This window comes from Ptychodera flava, chromosome 14 (genome assembly GCF_041260155.1).
Source record: "Ptychodera flava strain L36383 chromosome 14, AS_Pfla_20210202, whole genome shotgun sequence".
Taxonomy (NCBI): domain Eukaryota; kingdom Metazoa; phylum Hemichordata; class Enteropneusta; family Ptychoderidae; genus Ptychodera; species Ptychodera flava.
The window spans coordinates 7,127,095-7,148,966 of NC_091941.1; the positions used below are offsets into that span (position 1 = coordinate 7,127,095).

At 36.1% G+C, this 21,872-nt stretch overlaps 2 protein-coding genes across 5 annotated transcripts; one reads left to right on the plus strand and one right to left on the minus strand.

Moving 5' to 3' along the window:
• Positions 1-46: 46 nt before the first annotated feature.
• Positions 47-15,381, plus strand: LOC139149134 (serine/threonine-protein kinase VRK1-like). Of its 4 annotated transcripts, XM_070720702.1 has the most exons (14): positions 47-174; positions 1,012-1,120; positions 2,211-2,375; positions 3,194-3,249; positions 3,505-3,574; positions 5,456-5,652; positions 5,766-5,870; positions 6,381-6,513; positions 7,367-7,487; positions 8,123-8,181; positions 8,621-8,775; positions 9,426-9,960; positions 10,311-10,399; positions 12,800-15,381. In XM_070720702.1, exons 2-13 carry the CDS (start codon positions 1,072-1,074, stop codon positions 10,352-10,354), a joined length of 1,689 nt encoding a protein of 562 aa, XP_070576803.1. In that variant the 5' UTR covers positions 47-174; positions 1,012-1,071; the 3' UTR covers positions 10,355-10,399; positions 12,800-15,381. The 4 variants fall into 4 exon arrangements, with proteins under 4 accessions (XP_070576803.1, XP_070576802.1, XP_070576801.1 ...); XM_070720701.1 differs by lacking the exon at positions 10,311-10,399; XM_070720700.1 differs by lacking the exon at positions 1,012-1,120 and having other exon boundaries at positions 51-174.
• Positions 13,401-21,725, minus strand: LOC139149136 (E3 ubiquitin-protein ligase FANCL-like). The gene is made up of 11 exons (XM_070720704.1): positions 21,396-21,725; positions 20,404-20,462; positions 19,776-19,893; positions 19,395-19,492; positions 18,861-18,957; positions 18,130-18,198; positions 17,215-17,365; positions 16,678-16,761; positions 16,376-16,503; positions 15,509-15,625; positions 13,401-14,655 (listed from the first exon to the last, which is right to left on the minus strand). Exons 1-11 carry the CDS (start codon positions 21,483-21,485, stop codon positions 14,557-14,559), a joined length of 1,110 nt encoding a protein of 369 aa, XP_070576805.1. The 5' UTR covers positions 21,486-21,725; the 3' UTR covers positions 13,401-14,556.
• Between the last annotated feature and the right edge of the window lie 147 nt (positions 21,726-21,872).

Genomic DNA, 21,872 nt, shown 5'->3' on the forward strand with positions numbered 1-21,872 from the left:
ATCTGATTGGACAAAAGAAGCCCGTCTTTAATAGAAAGCCAATCAGATTCTATCTGTGAGCCAGAATGTATGAAATGCTAGGCGGCCATTACAAAACTCCAGCCAACATCATAACTCGGAAGCCAAGAAGCAGCGACAAGTTATTTTGCGGTTATTTTGTTCATGTCACTCGTAGTGAGTACCCTAATGCCATCGAACAAGTATTTTCGATTATATTGTTACGCAAAAATCTTTCAGTGGAGCAGGCTAGACAGGAAGATGTTGTTTATTTCGTTTGCGATTTCCTTCATCTGCATGATGCCGGAAAATTACATGTAAAACTGCAACTACCTCAATGTATCCAGAACACCGGGCCCCTAATGACATATGTCCCTGTCGTACACAACGGTCCTGTTTAAACGCTAGTACATACTTGCATCGGTAAAAGGACTACGGTCTACACCAGTGATTAAGTAAATTTATACAACTTTTCAATTGTGATGGGGGACTTGAGGTGGGGATGACAAGAGAGACTGTGTGTTGTCTGTCACCACTGAACTGCCAGGGTTCGGATGAAACTTTAAAATACCGGTACGGCGGTTGTTTGCAAGTTTGGGCAAGACTTAAGATTAGTGGACACAAAGAAAATTTGTTTGAATTGTTAGTAACCTAGGGAGTCCACTTATACTATCACTTATTATTTAGAGCCCCAAAGTAGTTTGCAACCAGTGGTATGTTCACTCATCTTCAGTCTTCCCCAAGTTGTACCCTGCGTATGTGCAACATCAACGAGGGAATTACTTTGATAGGGTTTCAGAACTGCCATGGAGTTGTGAGTAGTGTGTGCGTGATGTTGCTAGAGTTAATGCTGCTCTGGGCTGATCTCCGTTGTCTTTCCATCCTCCACTGGAGAACAAGTGAATACCCTGGTTGATGTACGCATGATCTATTGAAAACATGCTTGCGATGGAAGAACTTGATTTACTAAATGATTTTGATTTGATTTCTACTCACTGCCACTCTTACTTCAAGGTACATGTTAATAAGATACTGAATAAAGCAAGATTTTGTTGGTCATAACCAGTTTCAACAATGCCAAGACAAGCTGGTAAAAGTTCTACTAGAGGAGCAAAAGCAGCAGGTAATATTTTGTGGGATCAGTGTGTTCATTATTACTCAAAATCGTGTGTTGTCATTTATAACACCCAATAGACATGGCACATGTACTTTGATCATTGTTTTTCCCGTTTTAAATATTTCTACTTTAATACATGTATAGTTTGTAAATTATATTAACAGTAATGGAATTTTGTTTTATATTGTCAGCAGAGACCTTTGGAAATTAAACATAGCCAATTTATATAACTGTCAAAAGTTATTTTGGGCCGACACAATCTTTTGTCATGCGTCTTGAATCCATTAGCTTAGGAACCGTCTCAGATTGTCGCAGAAGTTCAAAAAGCGAAATTTATTCGTTTAGGGGGGGAGGGGGTTTGACCTCCATTCAATTAGTGAACTTCACTTTCGCACTTTTATTTTGTGATCACAAGTTTTCGTGTGTTTATTTTAAATTAAAGAAAAACTGCACACTCGTGCCAACAAATTTGTAACTGTTTCCATCTCGTTTGTGCCCCAAACACAATTTACCGATAGGAACATTGTATCCTAAACATTTCATTCATCAAATTATACAAAGACAAAGAGTATCATTTTTTAAAATGTGCTATTTATAAGCGTCTGCTCTAACTACTAGATGTCTTTATTCTCACTTGTTATGCACCTGGTCATAGTCGTTTTAATAGATTGAACATGCCTGGGCCCCTTGTCAAATTTTTTCGCTTATTTTACGCCCCTACCAAGTACAAATTGCGTGTTCACAAAGACAAACAACAGCACAAGAGATGCAAAAATGGAAAGTAAAATAAAATGAAACTTTTATGCGGTAAAATGCCCTGTTAGTACTCAAATCTGATCGTTTACTTTAATTGTAATGTGGCAAGGGGAATACGTCTTTAGTAGCTATAGCAAAATGCAACATTGTACTCTCAGGCAGACATTAACATTTCGCACTTTTGAAGTTTCGTTTAGGGGGAGGGGGGAGGGGGTTTTGATCTAAACGAAGAAATTTCGTTTCTTGAACTTCTGCGACAATCTGAGATGGTCCCTTAGCTACCATATCTTTTGACATTAATATTCAGATTGTAATTCTTGATTTATGTTGTTCATTGTAGGTGGTGCCAAATCAAAGCCTAAACCAGCAGCCAGAAAACGGCAACCAAAAGGTCACCAACTTCCTGAACATTTCCCAGAGGGAACCATCCTAACAGATACAGCAAAGAAACAATGGCAACTAGGGAAGTCAATAGGTGTAGGTGGCTTTGGAGAAATTTATCTTGGTGAGAGTAACTGTGATTATTTGTTGTGTAATGAAATAGTTCTGTAGACTAAAACAGGTTAATCAGTAATGTGTTTACATTGGTATGTTGGTTTTGTCTTTATGGTAAAAAATTAAATTTCTTTCCAGTAGGAAAATGGGGGAACCCTATGTTCGGTGATAATTTACATTTGTAGTCTCACACCATGATCTGTGTCCTGGGATGGAGAGGTCACACCTACAACATCACAAAGTGTCTTGAATTGGCTTCTCTCTTAACATTTACAATTAGTGATATTCTCCTTTAATGTATATTGACATTGTGCACTTTTAAATAACACTATCATCATGGTAAATGTGTTGTGAAGAAAAGGCAGCTTGACTGAATGTTCCAAACATCAGCGTTACACAGATTATTGAAAACAACAGATTGACAGTGCATTGGGTGCCTTTGTTAAGGTAATAGTTTGAAAAAGTACCAAGATCCTACTAGATGTGTCAATAGTCAAAAGTGTTCTTTGTAGAGCTGCCATTTCTTCAAGATACAGTGTTTTTGTTGAGGGCATCATCCAGGTAAATTTTATTACTAAGCTTTCCCAGTTCTACCATTGCAATCCCATTAGGAGACAGTTCAACAATAGAAATGGTAAACATTTTACCAATCATTTTCCTATGTGCTGAAACATTTAGTTAAAAGACTGCAATATATTTGCCTGTGACTGTGGTTGTTCCTGCACTTCTTTTGCCTCTGTCATGGTCACATTATGAATTTCCTCTGGAAACACTGAACACTATGTTCATGAGTATTGACTTAAATCACATGTTTCCATTCCATTCCAGCTGCAAATGATACCTCTCAACCAGTGTCATCAGAAGCAGACTTTGTTGTCAAGATAGTAAGTGTCTTTTAGAAGGCTCTGATGTCTGTTAACTTTTTGGCAGAAGTTCTTTCTGAAATGAGTCAAAGATAAACAGTGTTATGACTGTTATTATTTATGTGATTATCAGATGAATGTTTTGATACACAATATGATCACAAACATCAAGAAGCGATATGGAAATTAGATTTACCAGTAATGTTTGTTCATTACCATTAAAGTATTTCAGACATTTTGATCCAAATTTGACAAGCCTGTGGCATTGTTTTTCAGGAGCCACACACAAACGGTCCTTTGTTTGTTGAGTTACATTTTTACCACAGAGCTGGCAGACCAGACATGAGTAAGTATACCACAAGATTTCATCAGAATTCCTGTCTGATTTGATAAGACTAATCACTTACATGATCCCATCATGTACTTGAAAAAACAAAATTGCCATTCGAGTGACTAATTTCTCAGTGCATAGGTTTACACAGATAGGATCAAGTGCTGCAAGCAGTAAATTTCTTCAGCTGTTTATCATATAGATGTGGATGTCACATATCTTACTCTGTATTATTAATACTCTTTTCAGTTTCACTTTTTGCAAGATAACTAATTACATTCAGTGTTTCCCCTGGGTTCCAAAATCTTGTAGCAAATTTGGCTAGAAGCCCTAAAAAATTATTCGCCAAACCAGATATTCAATTAGCCAAGCCGATACCACTGATCACAAATGACGTCATTTCTTTCTCATGCGTGCTACAGACAACGGCACGAAACCTGGTTCAGCATACTAGTTTTTTCAAACGAATCAGATATCCATTCTCGTAGCAGTTTAAGAGTAAAATACCCTCAGACTTGAGAAATATGTGCATTTTTTAGACTTCCAATACATTTGCTTTACGCTTGAATTTAGACTTCCAATACATTTGCTTTACGCTTGAGTTTAGCAAGCGAAGCTCGGACAGCGCGCACAGCATATCAATGGCGCTTGGGTCAGGGGTCATCATCAAAGACGTCAGTGTGTATATTCACAGCCAGCTTCAATCATGCCATCGCGGAAATCACGGATCATAAATCCAAATGTTCACGTCTAGAACAGAACCGTAAAATATCAAATATATACCCTTTTGATATGGAGAAACATCTTTTTGTTTCACTGACGATCAAGTTAAATGCTCAAATATCGCGACAAGACTTGCGTATTTATTTGCACGATGTGAACGCGGAACTAGGCCGACTCGGCGGACGAGCGACGGCTTCTCTGAAGTGTATACGATGTCACGTCACAATACACCACGGTCCGTGATACACTGAAAATTGTCGCGAATTTATATTTAAGGAAGCCAATTCACACAAGTTTCTAACGCCAGTAAAGGTATTTTCTTGTTGGCAGCAATACACCACGAACATTTTCGCTATTCAGGAGTGCCTTACTCGCTCTACGTTCTAAAAAATGTCATGCGTATGCTTTTGACCATGCATGCCGCTACCTTCCTTTCCAAATTCACGATCGACTTTCCTACATTGATCATAATTTTTCTTTCCATTTCATAGCTTTACTTGCGCTTAGAATGTGTGTTGTAGGGGTGGTTCCCCCCCCCCCCCCCCCCCCCCCCCCCCCATATTGGTGGAGCAGCCAAAGTCAAAAAGGAAAGTTTGCCGTTTTGCTTAGTTTCACCGTCACTACGATCCTTCAATTCAATTCAGTGTTGACGATGACATGGCTGTCACTGCACGGAGTTATCTGTAGGCACACATTGCGCGTAGTCAAACCCAAAACTTCGCAACATTTTAGTCAACTAGTCATGATACTATATACATGCGGTTATTGATTTGTGAGTTTTTTCGTTACAATTTTATTCATACTGTATGTGTTACAAATAGGATCTCCTGACGCGTAAGGTCGGGGATGCACAGAGATAAAGCATTACATCTCAAGTTGAATGCAGGACATGTGCGCGCAGACAAAGTGATGACGTCATAGTGCAATTTTCGATTCGCAAGTTTGGCTAACTTTTGCCAAAATCTTCTCGCCAAACGCTACTTTTTTCTCGCATTTGCGATTTGGCGAGCGGGCAGCGGAAACACTGACATTATTTAATATTGAGTGTTTCCAACACATTTTGCCTTCAGGAGCCATTATTCTCCAACAATGTCAATGTTTCTCTACAAAAAGTTTTTAAACTCTCCCATTGGCCCCCTTGCATGATGTAATTGATTTCTCTTGACTGCACAGTACAGAAATGGAAAGATTCCAAGAAGATGAAGCATCTTGGTATGCCAAGCCTGATCGCATTCGGCAATCATCAAACACCCAGGGACAAATACAGGTTTCTTGTGTTGGACAGACTCTCAACGGATTTACAGAAAACCTTTGAAGCTTGCAACAAGAAATTTTCACTGAAGACAGCCTTCAATCTGGGTATTCAAATGGTGAGCATTCTGATTATAATAGTCATGGGGTAATGAAGCATTTTCTTAATGTTTTTGTCTGTGGATATTACTTAGTTTGTAGTAATCACACTTTCCTCCATCTCGTTCAACAGTTAGATGTTCTAGAGTATCTTCATGAACATGATTATGTCCATGCAGACATCAAAGCAGGAAACATACTCCTTGGAAGAAATACATCAAAGTCCTCTGCAGACCATGTAAGAATCAAAAGTTTCATTTTATTAAGGTAGAATGCCCCTCGGAGACAGATATTTTGACTCTTAAACTTTTACAGTTCTTTTCTGACTTACCACTTACACAGGCTCATTTTAAAGCTCTTGGTGTAAGAAACATTTTCACCATCTTAGTTTTTTGAAAATCAAAAGATTTTATTTTTCTCCATAGAGTTAATACATGGATGGCGGCCATTTTGAAATTCAAGTATCGGTACATCTTGGGCATTTGCACGGTGAACCCCAATTTGTATTGGATGAATTTCTTGATTTTGGGAGACAATGATTGAAAGATTCTTGGGGAAAGTTTGAGCAAGTCTTTCACTTTCGAGGCACATACTACCTTGACCTTTGTATACAAACATACCTGTATGCCTCTATGGTTGTGTATATGTATGTGTTTAGTCCATATACAAACATCCGAACAACATAGCTTTACTGCATTTTATTGATGACCTTTGTTTGTGCCTGTTCTATTGGATTCTATTGTTGCAGGTGTATCTTGTTGACTTTGGACTTGCATATCGCTACATTCCAGAAGGTGTACACAAAGCCTATGAAGCAGATCGTTCCAAAGCCCATGACGGTACCATTGAGTTCACAAGCACAGATGCGCACATGGGAGCCAGTGAGTATTTTGGACAAAAATGTAAAAATTTGTAAGAATTTCACTTCTAAGTTTAATGCTCTTTTGTACATCTGTGTATGCACATCCAAAAAGACTCCATTGTAGTGGAAGAATTAAATTTCTATTCCTATTCTTGCTAGTTTTCTAATAAGTGTCTTGCTGAAATCTACTGGGCTGGTCAATTTCAGGACCTGTACCTACATTACTGTAGTTTAACCAATGGACAGCTTTCGAGACTTTTCTGTCCAGATATTTTATTCTTAGAGTCTTCTCTTTGTACATACATACTATACATATTGTATTTTTAACTCCTGTTTATTTTCATTGTTTTTTAAGTTGCTATTGTACTGTTGTTTTGCTTGTTTTTATTCTGTTTATTTCTCTGAGAGCGTTATTTGGCCATTGAGGCTGTTGACCTGTCAAATAAATTTAAGGTTAAATCAGCAAAAGTCTGCATAACAATCAAGTAACTCAAAGATCACTGTGACACATGCTGTGAGGTCAATCCAGTAAAAATCAATATGTTTATGTACTTGTATGTCCTGGCAAGACAGGTCTGAATATTCAAGTTTCTATCTTGGATATTTTTGAATGGTCTTCAATGGTCAAGTCTGTCAAATGCAATTTAAGATGCATGGCATGTTAGTAAGAATACATCATATAGGACTAGTTATGCTTCAAAGCCTTTAACAGACTTTCTCACACAGAAACAAATGAACCTGGCAGAAACATGTTTAACATGTCAACAGATTCTTCTTCTATAACACTGAAAAGTGTCCATGTTTGAAAAAAAAAACCTTTTTGCATGCTACAAGCTCAAAACAGATAACCTCTGCATTTTTCCTGTCTTCAGGACCTTCAAGGAGGGGTGATATTGAAATTTTAGGGTACTGTATTCTTCAGTGGTTGTGTGGTAGATTACCATGGGAAGATAATCTTGAAGACAAAGAATATGTTAAAAATCAGAAAATCAAGTGAGTAGTAAGATGTCAAAGAGAGAGAAACACTGAAGAAATTACTTTTGGGCCTCCATGTGCCAGAGGTTCACTAAGGGGCCAATGTCATCACTCTGTATGTCTGTCTATCCATCCATCCATCTGTAGACCAAATTTGTGGAGCTTTTAATTCATCCAAATTTAAATTTTGTACATGTACATATAAAGTAGTGATAAGGCAAAGGGCAAAACCCATAATTCAAAGTTTGAAATGCCATCATCCACCTGTAGGGGGCACTATATACTACATAGAACACTGCAGCAACATTCTTTTCATTCCAGAGTTGGCCCATTTAGTTGCCATATCTAAGAATTCCTTATACTAACCCGTGGTTGACATTTGGCTCAGTTTTTGTCATAGCACATGTAATTAATACTTGTAGTCCCTATAATCTGTGGACAATGCACAATGTATTTTGAGCTCATGTTTACAAAATTGTGGACATACCTTTGGCCAAGTAGTATTTGACACCAAAAAATGTACAATACCTTGACAATACCAGTATTGCTCGTACGTTACCATGTTTATTTTATGTACAAAAACTTTACAAGGCTTGTTCAAGACACTCTTCAGGGCAAAGATTTGGTTAATCGCATTCTTTTCTCAACCCCAGGTACATGTCTAATATCAGCAGTCTGATGGCAAAGTGCTTTCCCAAGGGAAAATGCCCTGGTGAGTTTGGATTTTAACTTCATGTGTATCATGATGACAGAGAAAATCTAAAAGAGCAAATTTTACAGTGCAAAACTACTGTACATGTACTAGACAGGAATCTCTCCATATCTTTTTACATTGTACATCATGTACCATGGAGTTTGTCCTCCATTACATTGGTCCAATCATACCCACAAAACAAAATAATACAATCTAACTTTGCCTTTATAGGAAAAATGAAACGGCTCCTTGTTTATGACATATTGTCTGTTGCTGCTTCAATCATTTTGAGAGAATCTTTTGTTCCCTGCACACTTTGTGTGTCAGCATTTTGAATGCCTATCAATAGTGTCACTGCAGAAAAACTCTGTGATAAATTTTAACATAGTAGCTTTCAAGATTTTGTTTGTCCTTGTACATCCAGAAACAAAATGCTTACCATAGTTTTCTTCCTCAGATGGCCTTTTGAAATATCTAGAACACGTCAACAAACTTGGATATACAGACAAACCTGACTATGCATACCTGAGGAAGATCTTGAAGGCAGAAATCAAGAAAGGCGGTTTTGTAGATGATGGCAAGTTAGACTTCAAACTATTCACATCTCCGAAGGTTGGTTATATCTCTTTATCTCTACAACCAATGCCTAATATTTGTACACTGAATTCCCCCCCCCCCCCTTTGATGAAAGCAAGTTCACCAATATATGGTACTACAGTAAACTGACAAGGTGATCCCTCAAAGAGCAAATTTACATTTTCAATATATATAGTGGCGTTGGGCTTCTCTCTGTCAAGATGCAGCATTTAGACTTCATCATGTCATGTTCACAATATGATGGTAATTTTGTTTTACTACTGGTCATACAAGCATCAATTGCTGAGTGATTGGATCATCTGTTCAACTCTATAATATGACAAGTAAATGTGTCACAGATATTTGCATAGGACCTAAGGAAGAATCATTTTTATCAAACACAGTATGTGAACAATACATTTGTTACATGTACTGTATGTTCTATGGTAAATGCAACATCTAAACAGTAATGTGTAAAGTGTAGGGGAACCTGAATTTATGAGTTGCCATACATTATATATACAAGATGAAACAAAAAGAAAAAGAGCACCGTACATGCTGCTGAATTGCATAGTATGTTTTAATTGAGTAATGTACTTCACAACATTGGTTCCTCCACACATTTTTGATAGTTTTGCACAAATTTCTTCAGTCATATGTTAATTGGAAGACTATGTATTCCCTAGGTGAGTGCGGCTGCTGCTAGGAAGATGAAGTCTCCAAGGATTGCAAGTCCTGCTGTCAACAAGGGCAGAAAGGCTCCTGCACAATCCAAAAGGAAACCTAAGGACTCTAGTACAACGGAAGATAGCGATGATGACTACACCCCTCCTCCCAAAAAGAAAATGGCAAAGTCTGTTATGGCAAATCAGGCTAGGAGGAACGCAAAAATGCAGGAAGTGGTGTCTTTTTCATCATCTGATGACAACGTTAAAAATTCTCCGGTCAAGAAGGCCGTTAGATCAAAGCAAGTGAAATCGGTAGCTGCAAATGGAGTGAAGTCACCCAAAGTGTCACAGTCTGAGGTAAAATCATCACAACAAAGGTCAACACCAGCGTCAAGTTCAAGATCACGAAAGAGGAAGAGTGAGAGTCCTGTGGACAGTCTCCTTCCTTCACCAAGGAAGAAGTTAGTAAGGTCACCTCTTGCTGAAAGCTCTCCAATAGAAGATGGTGATATGCAGAGATCTCCAGCCCAGCCACAGAAACCCAAGAGCAAAGGTATTAATTGTGGTTATCCATCTGTGGGCTACATGGTTTGTCAAAATCAAATGATGCAGTGCCCATTGCAATATATGAATGCAATGGAAAGAATAGCTTGTTTGACAGGGCTGTTTTATAAAGCGAGCATTATCTGAATACAATACATGTCACAATATCATCAATACCAGAGTGGTACATAATGCTGCACAAAGTTCTCACAAGTCATCATCGACAGTAGTTTTGACAGGAGAGTTCTTCACACACTCTATCAGGAGTAGAATTTTCATCAGTGCCACAGTAATGTTTGAATTTGATACAAGCTCCAAGTTTTCACCCTGAGATCAAATTTCATTTACATTGCCTCTTAGGTTATATTGCAACAATTTGGAATTACTTTAGCGGAGAGTGCTGACAAGAAACATTGACATTCCTTTATGTGTAGGACCACATGAACAAAGTAAGGAATGGGTGAATGATGACAGTGGTGCTGGCTCATGAATTGCCTCGTATTCAAGTCACATCACTGGCAATCCACTTCATTTTTAAAATGTACAAAACAAATATGACACCTGCAGCATTTGCTGGAATATAGAGTTAGTGTAGTGTAAACTTCTGACACATTTCTACACTAACCACTCACTATCCAGATCCACATCAGAGAAATGTCTGGGTGGAAAGAAGTTGCTGCATGTGTCATATTGAAAGCAGATGACACTTCAGTAGGACAACACTTCTTTTTAGCTCCGCTGTCAGCGACGCGGAGCTTATCAAATAGGTTGATTTTCCGTCGTCGTCCGTCGTCGTCCGTCAACAATTGCCTTCTCCTCTGAAACCACCAGTCCAATTGCTTTGAAATTTTATATGCAGTTCACTTGGGGTGACCTCACTTCAGTTTGTACAAATTGTGGTGAAATTTGCATATTTGTATTTTTGGGGCAATTTTTGGTGTTTTTGGTAAAAAAATCTTCTTCTCTGAAACCACTTGTCCAATTGCTTTGAAATTTGATATACAGTTTACTTAGGGTGACTTCAGTCAGATTTGTTCAAATCGTGATGAAATTTGCATATTTGTATTTTTAAGGCAATTTTTGTCATTTTTGGTAAAAAAATCTTTAAAAATCTTCTTCTTCAAAACTACCAGTCAGATAGCTTTGATATTTGGTACATATGTCTCTGGGGATGATCTATTTCAGATTTGTTCAAATTGTGCAGAAATATGCAAATTTGCATTTTTGAGGTAATTTTTGCCATTTTTGGTCAAAAAATGTGTATTTCCAAAACTACTCATCTGATAGCTTTGAAATTTGGTATACAGGTTTGTACAGATCACCTTAATGATAATTGTTGAAATTATGATGAAATCTGCAATTTTGTAATTTTGGGGCAATTTTTGCCATTTTTGGTCAAAAAATGTGTTTCTCAAAAAGTAATGGTCTGACAGCTTTGAAATTTGGTATACAGGTTTCTACAGATGAGCCAAGTAATATATATTGAATTTCTGATGAAATCTGTAATTTTGTATTTTTGGGGCAATTTTTGCCATTTTTGGTCAAAAAATGTGTATTTCCAAAACTACTAATCTGATAGCTTTGAAATTTGGTATACAGGTTTCTATAGATGAACTAAATGATATTTATTGAAATAATGATGAAATCTGCAATTTAAATTTTTGGGGTAATTTTTCCCATTTTTGGTCAAAAAATGTGTTTCTCAAAAGTACTGGTCTAACAGCTTTGAAATTTGGTATACAGGTTTCTACAGATGAGCCAAGTAATATATATTGAATTTCTGATGAAATCTGTAATTTTGTATTTTTGGGGCAACTTTTGCCATTTTTGGTCAAAAAATGTGTATTTCCAAAACTACTAATCTGATAGCGTTGAAATTTGGTATACAGGTTTCTATAGATGAACTAAATGATATTTATTGAAATAATGATGAAATCTGCAATTTTAAATTTTTGGGGTAATTTTTCCCATTTTTGGTCAAAAAATATGTTTCTCAAAAAGTACTGGTCTAACAGCTTTGAAATTTGGTATACAGGTTTCTACAGATGAGCCAAGTAATATATATTGAATTTCTGATGAAATCTGTAATTTTGTATTTTTGGGGCAACTTTTGCCATTTTTGGTCAAAAAATGTGTATTTCCAAAACTACTAATCTGATAGCGTTGAAATTTGGTATACAGGTTTCTATAGATGAACTAAATGATATTTATTGAAATAATGATGAAATCTGCAATTTTAAATTTTTGGGGTAATTTTTCCCATTTTTGGTCAAAAAATATGTTTTTAAAAAAGTACTGGTCTAACAGCTTTGAAATTTGGAATACAGGTTTCTATAGATGAACTAAATCTGATCTTTTGAAATTATGATGAAATCTGCAATCTTTATTTTTGGGGGCAATTGTTGCCATTTTTTGTCAGAAAATTTTATTCTCAAAAAACTACTCGTCATATAGCTTTGGTTGACATGTTCTTAGAGATGATTCGATGTTATATATTCAAAGTATGATGAAATCTTCAATCGTGTATTTTTGCAGCTTATTTTAGCCACTTTTTTCTGGCCATAGCATTGAGCTATCAAAGATTTCCATCTTCTCCACCAACATGTGTCAAAAATAGTTATTCTCTACATAAACACAGCGGAGCTATATCGGCCGCTAGGTCGCTTGTTTGAAGAAAAATCTTGATAAATTAGGAGTGCCCTTGTGAAATGGGTACATGTATGGTTGATGGTATACTAGTATGCAGAAGGTGTGAAAGCTCCGTTTCTACTGAATGGCAGAAATAGTGAATCTGAACGCTGACTCTCTCCCAAACAATTGTTCACCTGCTATTCCCTTTCCACTTACAGGGACCAGTACTATGAGAGTAAAGCGACCAAAGAAAAAGAAACCAGCGGTAAACATATCAACACAGACATCACCAGGTTTCTATAAGAGATAGAGCTGCAATCCCCAAACTGGTGATAACCTTTTTACAGGTAACAGGGTGTGTAGTCACTGTCAGACCTGTCCGAGTCTTACCAAGTATATGAAATCATCAATTAAACTGCAAGTTACAAGGATTTTGTATAAATATATCTATATATATGAGACAGTATTTATACATTGTAGATAACAAAAAATATTCTATCAGTCAGCTGGGGTAATTAAATGGTTGTTTCTACTAGTGATTTACCGTTGTAATCCCATCATTACCCGTATTCTGCCATTGACAATTTGCTGCCTTTGTTGCCAGATCAGCCAAGGGTGAAGTTTGCCTCTCAATCTGTATCTGGTAAGGGGTTACAAATAAAATGTGTTTTAGTAAACCTTTGACATGTATACTCTACTCGCTGTAATTTTTGAACAACATTCTGATTATTCTGTTCAGTAGGTTTGTTTTATATACGACGTTATATGTTTATAAGTCCACATGACTCAAATGCAAATGATATCCTTTCAAAGTACCACTGCCATAATTGTAATTAATTGTTTATTAAAGATATGAATTCGAAGTGAAATAACAAAAACTTACTTCATACCATTTATGACCTAGTACATGTACTGTTTTAATCCACCGGATTAAAATCAGTATGCAATTCCAGTATAAATCTTGTTGCTTCATAATTTCTTGTATGGGAATTGCTTTACAAAGATGCCAAAGCGTCATTGTGAAGCACCAACACTCAATTTATGTCAAAAGAATAATATATGAATATTTCTGGTCAAGAAAACCAATAGCTTTGGAAATGTAGAAACCCAAGTATGAGTGGGCCCTTAATTTCATTCAAAGGGAGCAGACTTTATTGGCAAAACATGTCGGATGGAAATTAAGTTACAATAAATTTGTCCATATTTTCAATATCAAATATGATATCACCTTTGAAAAAATCATGTGTTGGCAATATGGCCAAACCATCTGTGTAACAAAGGGTATATAATATGCAATTCTTGCCAAGCCAGAATAACATTGATGCACCAAAATAACACTGGACCCAATGATTTCATGAAATAGAATTTAGCATGTTGTAGGGATATTATTAAACAATACTCTTGTCACAGGCTAGTGTTCACCTGTGTTGTCAGCACATGTTCACGAGAAAAGTTACATCACTGACTCTGCTGTCATTAAACTATCTGCATAGTCCTAAATACCATTGTCATATGGATATTTTTTAAGATTAACATTCATGAATTTAAGGTGCTTTTTTAATTCAAGATTCTGTTGTCAGTTTATAGGTGGGCTTGCTTTGCTATATACACTCAAACTACTCATAGTTTGGTATTATATTAAAATAATTCAACATCCAATTTTAACTCTGGTTGATTTGCGATTTCATAATCCAGACTCTGAACATTCAAGACTGACAAAAAATAAAATCATCAACTCAACTCCTGGGAATTTATCTCCTACAACTTCCAAATTTTCAAAAGGTGTGAATTGATAACTAGCATGCAGTTCTGCACCTACGTATCAGTAGGCTTGTCACTACGATGACATTGCGTTATTTCAAGCCAGTTGTAATGTTAGCTTTGCATTGAGATTTACTTGGTATTTGAAATGTGCAGGCAAGCTACGATCTATACATTCACCAAGGTTTACAATTTATTTCTGCAATCCTCAACATCAGCTTGCCATCTTCACAGTAATTGGCTTGCTGCAATACGGACACTCTCCAAATATGGTGTTGAAACTTTGACGACTTGAAGGTAACGCCCTCAGCCACTGAAACATAATCAGTTATTTTCACATGATCACAATTATGTTTCCACATCAGATGGACAACACAACAGGTACATGGGGTACTTGCAACAAGCATTTAACAGAAATTGGCAATCTAGTTCACAGACAGGATGAAGTAGTCTCCACTTTCAGGTCACTTTGACATTAGGATCACTTGTATTACAGTCTGATTAGAGTAGAGGCAATTTTGTAAGGATCATACAATTTTTTTTTGTTTTTGCCTATTATCTATCTGAGAGTATTTCCAGCATACTCTCCAGCATACTTGCATGGAGATCCTCAAATCTCAATATGCTGGAATATTTAACGAATTTAAACAGAAAAAGAATTGATGGGCCAAAACAAACCAGCATGTTTTAGATGTGACATCAAATTTCACTACTTAATCACCCTTTCGGTTCAGTCATTGGCAAAGTCAAAACAATGTAAATAAAACTTCAGCCAATATTCAGTGAAAACCTCTTCTAAACACTTTCATCATGCAATCCACTTTTCAAAATTTATGTTGATCAGATATTTCTATGCATTCTAACACACAGTGTTTGTAATGCAATTCAACCTTTCCACATTCTACTTTTGAAGTTTTTGTAATTTCCAACTTGAATTCTGCTTAACAGTCATGTTTTTTTATGCTTTTCATGTAGAGTTTATTTTGTTACAAGAAATATTAAAAATGTATGGATAATAAAGTTAAATTTATGAGTTACATTTGGAAAATTGTGGGTCTCATGTTTCTTAGGATGTTCTTTATAGTCTCTGAAATGAATGATTTTGTACAAGGAACAGAGTCAATTTGTACTGTAGTAATAGTGACAGTGTTCCATAATTTACTCACCTCATAAAGACATGTCTGGTGAAATGGCTGACCACACCGTGGATCATTGCAAACTTGATCAGGAATGGCAGTGTCTAGTCTGTATGAGTAACAGATGCCACATTCCATGCTGAAATCCTGCAAAACAAAGTAAAGATAAGACTCATTTTCACAACAGAGTCAAGATGTTGATACCTCTCATACACTTAAAAGATTAGTGAAATAACACTTTACAAGAAGTTGCAAGGATTAACAAACATCCTGTGACACTGCCTCTGGTGGACGTTTATCTCTTTACTTTGTTTTCATCACGATTAACATTTGACCTTTCATTGAGCATTCAGTGTTGGAACACTTTTTTGGGGGAGCTCTTGCATTGGTACTGTCTTCTCACAGCTTAAAGGGCACTTTGGTGATTGGTTTTACATACCTGAACTGAATGATTCAATAATAATAAAAATAATGTTTATTGCGCAACAACACACTTAAGAAGTGTGGTAAGGCAAAAATACCTGTACAGTTCAACGAGGTGTGGTAAGGCAAAAATACCTTTACAGTTCAACGTTACAAGGATTAACAAGGATTCAATTGTGCAGGAAAGCAGGGACCTCTACTTTAACCCCAAGGGGTCAGATGTCATGGAGGCAATCTTTCAGTCTGTTACACTTTACCATCTATATAGAAATGCAGACTAATGCACATAATGTAATCTCTTACAGGAGATGATACCCATCAACAGAGTTCCAGAAATAATGACACGCACACTAAAATGGGGGAATATGTGCAAAAAAGCACATCAGAGGGAAATTATCTGAGTTTAGTTTGTTTAGGATTCAAGAGCACATTATTTGAAAAGCCTGTTTTCATTATTTTGATGGTCAAAGCTACCTGTTTCTGACTCTTGGAAGGTGAAGGAAATTCAATGTCAAGTATGCTCTGTAAATTTGTCAGCACACTCCCTTGTTGGTCCCATCTTTCCAAGTTTGTGTTCAGTTTCTCTCTCAGTGGATTTATTACTGTAGTAGAAGAGAGAGGATTTAAAGAATCAGTATGATGTTCATAATAAGTCTACCAATTCATGCAACAGCCATACACTCTGGTAATACTACAGACATTTACAGGGTCTGCACGTGATCATTTTGAGTCTGGTGGAGTTGAAGAATATGAGTCATTCTGAAACACACACTTACCATGATCAGCACCAAGAAATTTACACTCTGGTAATATCCGAGGATGAACTGGATCAACATCAATCTGCAATGATGAACTACTTCCTATAAAAAGATAACAACATCAGTTAAAATATATTTCACATCATTACAAGTGATCTAACTTTGCCACCAAAAGAATTGGATGATACAAAGTAAAATTTTGTGTTTATAGGGTTTTAATACTACAATGGTGAAAGAATGTGTTGTACAAAAGATGTTAGTACAGTATAGTATTCTACCATAGAAGCCAGGGATTGTTTGCCATTATCATGAAATTTTATGTCGTGGCAAATCTTCAGTCAACCTAAATTGTTTTCTATTGGTGAGCAGGACCTACCACCACAATGGGAGTTGACAGTATGAAATATCATGAGACTATTTCTGTCATGATAAATCTAGGTGCAGGAATATTGCAAATTATGTATAAACAGTACAATGTACTTCTTTCTTATACTTATCGGTATAGAATCAGCATCTGTTTATCTCTTGTCTTGGCAATGGCTGTACTGTACTTACCAAGTGCTATTCGTCGCAATGTTACACTGTAGTTTGGTCTGTCTGGTTCAAGCACCCATGTTTTCTTATCAATCTCATCAACAATGTTGAAGAAATCTTGGTACCTTTCCAGTTCCTTGGAGAATTGATGTAGTATATCACCAAGCTTGCTCTGAAATGGACAGTCCATTGTTTTGAGTCGGTTACATATATAAACATGCGCAGAGAAGTCCTCATATAAATAGCAAGTTTTATCTAATTTTTTATAAAATTTTCAGTATGTTTGTTCTCAAAATTTTAATCCGTTTTCTTTTTCTATATTGAAATAATAACTGTCAGTAGTGCAAAAATACCACTTTTTGTAAAACATACAATGTTTTTGTCAACAAATAAATGATAATCTGAACTAGAAGTAAATTCTCAACAATGACATTAGACATTGCATAGAGCTGTGTTGATATGTGTCTGATGAGATTAAACAGAAAACTAGTTTTGACAGATTTATACTTAAATGGAAAACAATGGCTAGCAAAGTGAGAATTACATGGATATGCACACACAATAATGGGTATGCCATGTAAAGGAATATGTCCACTTTGAAACCAAGCATTGTATCATGATTTTACAAACAAAGTAAAAACACTGGAAAACACATGATATAAGTTATAGCAAATAATTGGCAGAATTTTCCACAAATGGAATTGGCATTGTACAATAACAAGAAATACTATTCATGCATCACTTTGAATGACTTGCTAATATTACGCCTCAATGGATGCAATAAAAGCAACAATCATTTGAAAACTTTACCTAGACTTCAGTATTGACTGTCCTGGTATTCCATGTATTGAATAATGAACACAGAAAATTTGCATGATTTTTCATGTAAACTCAAATAAGCTTGACTAACCAAATTGAACAAGTATATGAACATACCTGAAGTGACCACTTCACTTTGAACGCTGATGGCAATTCTGCTGTGCAATTAGGAGCAACCACAGGATGCTGAAAATATGAATAATGCATCACCATTATTGACCATGGTGAGAAATGCTCCAAGACGATCACAGTAAAACTAAAACTGCACAGTGAGACAATCCAGTAAAGGAACACTGACTATTTGAAAACAACAAAATACCAGTAGATTTGAACTGGCAAGGAAAACATGAACAACAATTCTTAAGAAAACTAACAGCTTTTCCTTTGGTCTGATTTTGAGCTACTCCAAGGCCTTTTTCATGACCACTATTTAAGGTCTACCACCAGACTTGGCCTACAAAGAGGACTGACACTGAACAACTGCAGCAATGAATGCATGGGAGATGAGGAATGGACAATTGAAAATGTGCAGCTCCAGCTCTTACTGATATTGTCCTTACCTGTGATAAGGTATGGAAGTTACATGCGAAATAAAGGTGTGTCAAATCCTTTCAACTTAAATAATAATTTGTTTCATTTTGTCACTGCTATTGATTTGAAAGTATGTCTTATGTAAGTTGATCTATTTTCAATACAATCTATGAATTTGATCTTGTCAGTGAAACTAAAAATTGAGATTATCAACAGCACAGGTACAATTGTACATTTGTGACTTCAAAAACACCCATTGGCTGGCATTCACGGAGCAGGAGCTGTATATGGATATGACTTATGTATGATTCTAATACCTGTTTATTCAGATGAATTGTAATCACATGTTGTCTACTTGAAGAGTCTGCCACTCTCAGCTGAATGTTTGTAAATGATGAATCAATGTCAACCACACTAAAACAAAAGAAAGAAATGCCTGATATTTAGAACTTCCATAGATATTGATTCCGTGATCCGCACTCCTGCGATTTCTTTTGACAAGAATTTTATCAAGAAAACAAGGAAAAATTTCAATCCATAGTTGGGACATTTTTATAATTAATTAAGAGTTTCACCTAGTTGTAGAATGATAGGCATTTTTATGTAGTCTCTCTATAAAACAATAATCTATACAATTTCTACATTTGTACCAGTATTGTGCAGTTTACAAAGCAACTAAATGCTTGGCGAGACTTTTGACTTACTGCTAAAATTGGACTGCTGCTATGCAATAGTGACAATTAACAAAGGTCTTTTATTTTCAAAAAGAAATTGCTTGCAATTTTATTCCTGCATCAAAATGTAGGCTGAGACTGACAGAAGAAAATACAAAGAACACTGCCCAGTCTTACTTTTCCCAGCCGATATCTTCTATTTGCTGTATGAGTTGAGAGTACAGCTTTGGTGTTTCAGTGGTTTGACCTCTATCTTTGGGTTGTAGCAATCTTTCCTGGAATATAGAGAGGAAAATGACACACCAATAATTCATGGATTTCATTTGGAAATTTTCCACTTAACTCTACTGTTTCTGTTTTATCCTTGTACTTACAAACTAACAGAAAAACAAAAAATATTGACATTCTTAGAAATTACATTGTGAATCTTGCCAAATGATACATTATCTCTGTTTCTTCAATCTGTAAGCCAGTGAACTATTTGTAATGAACCACAACAGTAACAGAAAAGAAATCAATTAATCCTTCAGAAAGAAATCTGCTTTAACGAAGGCTCACCAGAATATTTTTGAGTTCAACTAAAAATGATGATATGTCTGGACTTTGCTGTAATCTCTGTTCCACAATACCATGGTAATCCCGGAGAACATGTTGCAGCTGCCAGCTGCATAGGATTCTGGGAAATAAAACAAGAAAATCTATCCAGATATGATAGGAACAAACTGTTGTTTACATGTTTCAGTGTTAAGGGAAAAAATGGCTCTCATTTCGTGACACATGATACAATGGGCAGTTAATCATCTGTGAGCTGTGGGTGATTTTGGTGACTGGTAATCACAGTACATACACAATGACAAAGCTATTATTAGGACAAGGGTTCTTTGTTAAAAGATTACTTGGATTTTGATGTTGCAAAACTTGACTAGTAGTATTCATCAACTTAAAGCTGAATCCCTTGAAAATAATGCTCTGGTGGCTAAACGATTCATATGTCTACTGATTCCTGGCAACAAGTTTCATCCTGCAGGCAAAGAGATGCAAACTTCACAGTAATAAATGGATGTACTTTCAACATCAAACAGTCTTCTTACAGAATCAGCACATCACATTTTGCTTTCACCAGTACTACATACATTTCATCAATAAGTAAAGAATAAGAGTTTGTTCACTTTTACTTGTTTCATACCTTGATCCTTTTAACTCCTTGTTCTTGGGTAATTCTATTCGAAATGGGAAATCCTGACCCTAATGATGAAATTAATGTTATAGGGATACAAAGAACTCTTCAGGTTAATTTCAATGTCTTGAGCATAAACCAACCACATGATCACTATGCATGAGGCCACTAAGGCTGTGATTCTTCAAAACATTAAATACTAGAGGAAATGATTGTCTTTGTAGATATGTTAAAAAAATGTAGCATTACAAGAATGGCATGGTCTGCTACCAACAAAAAACTATGAAAATGGGACAAATTAAGTCCGTCTGTGTCATTATTTATTGCTGCTGTGCTTTTTTCTTTTCAAGTCGTAAAAATTGTATGTCAAAGAGCCACCATTTTACATGTACATATAAATTTAATAGGAACATCTTGTAAGAAATTGAGACAAAAACTTTATTTTTGGAAACAAAAATATTTTGTTTTATTCTGTTAATAGCTGTACGGTAATGAGGACACTCCTTGATACAGCTATATGGTAGGAAGTCTTAAGGATAAAAAGACATGTCTTATGTCAGATCTACTTCTAAATGAAAGCACACAAACCATTATCATTGTCTCTTGGTAGTTATTTCCTATAATAATCACTGTGAAAACCGTGAGAAAAGTTTTATTTGCAAAAATTTTTGATACCCAGCCTCATTTAGAATCTAACCATTGTCATATGACTGCTTCACAGGTGTATTTTGTTGTACACTGACAACTCAAGAAAGTGTATTGTACGGAGCAAATCAATAATGATCGTCTTTAAATTAAAAGAAAGTTTGATGTAATTTCCTCATTTCTAGTCACTGAAAGTAAATGAGCAATATCACTTGGTACGGTTCCTTCCTTATGTCAATGCCACTTTGTGGATGTAGGTAATAAACAAACAATCATATAAATAAATAGATAAATTGACATGGGGTTCCGTTTATCATTTTTAACATGTAAATTGTGTAAAGGCAGGAAGAACTTACAGCAACTGACAGGAATCCTTCATAGAGAGTTCTGTCTTTGTTCTGGGGGATGAGAAGAGGACACACTGCAAACACTCCATCTGTAGTCATGGCAACATGTCACCATCCACTCACACGGTGAGGGGATCTAGCAAATGGAAACAGAGGTAGAATTGTGTGACCCGAAGTTTTCCCGCCGTATTGTCCGTGACATTGATGCATGTGCCCGTTCAGCAACCTAACGATGCCTAGCAGGTATTTAAAATGGTGAATATGGTTTCATTCAGCGTGTTTCTCTTGTAGACAAATGATACAAGATTCTGAATTTCCCACGAAAGTTCGCAGCCGGATATAAACCCTCTAAGTCTTTAGAAAATATCTCTCCATATTTTACTACAATAGTAATTACGGCGAGTTATTTACATCTGTTGATCACAAGGTACGCTGTTACATGTTTATTATCTTCTTTTTCCAGAAATTGGTGATACAGTATTGTTC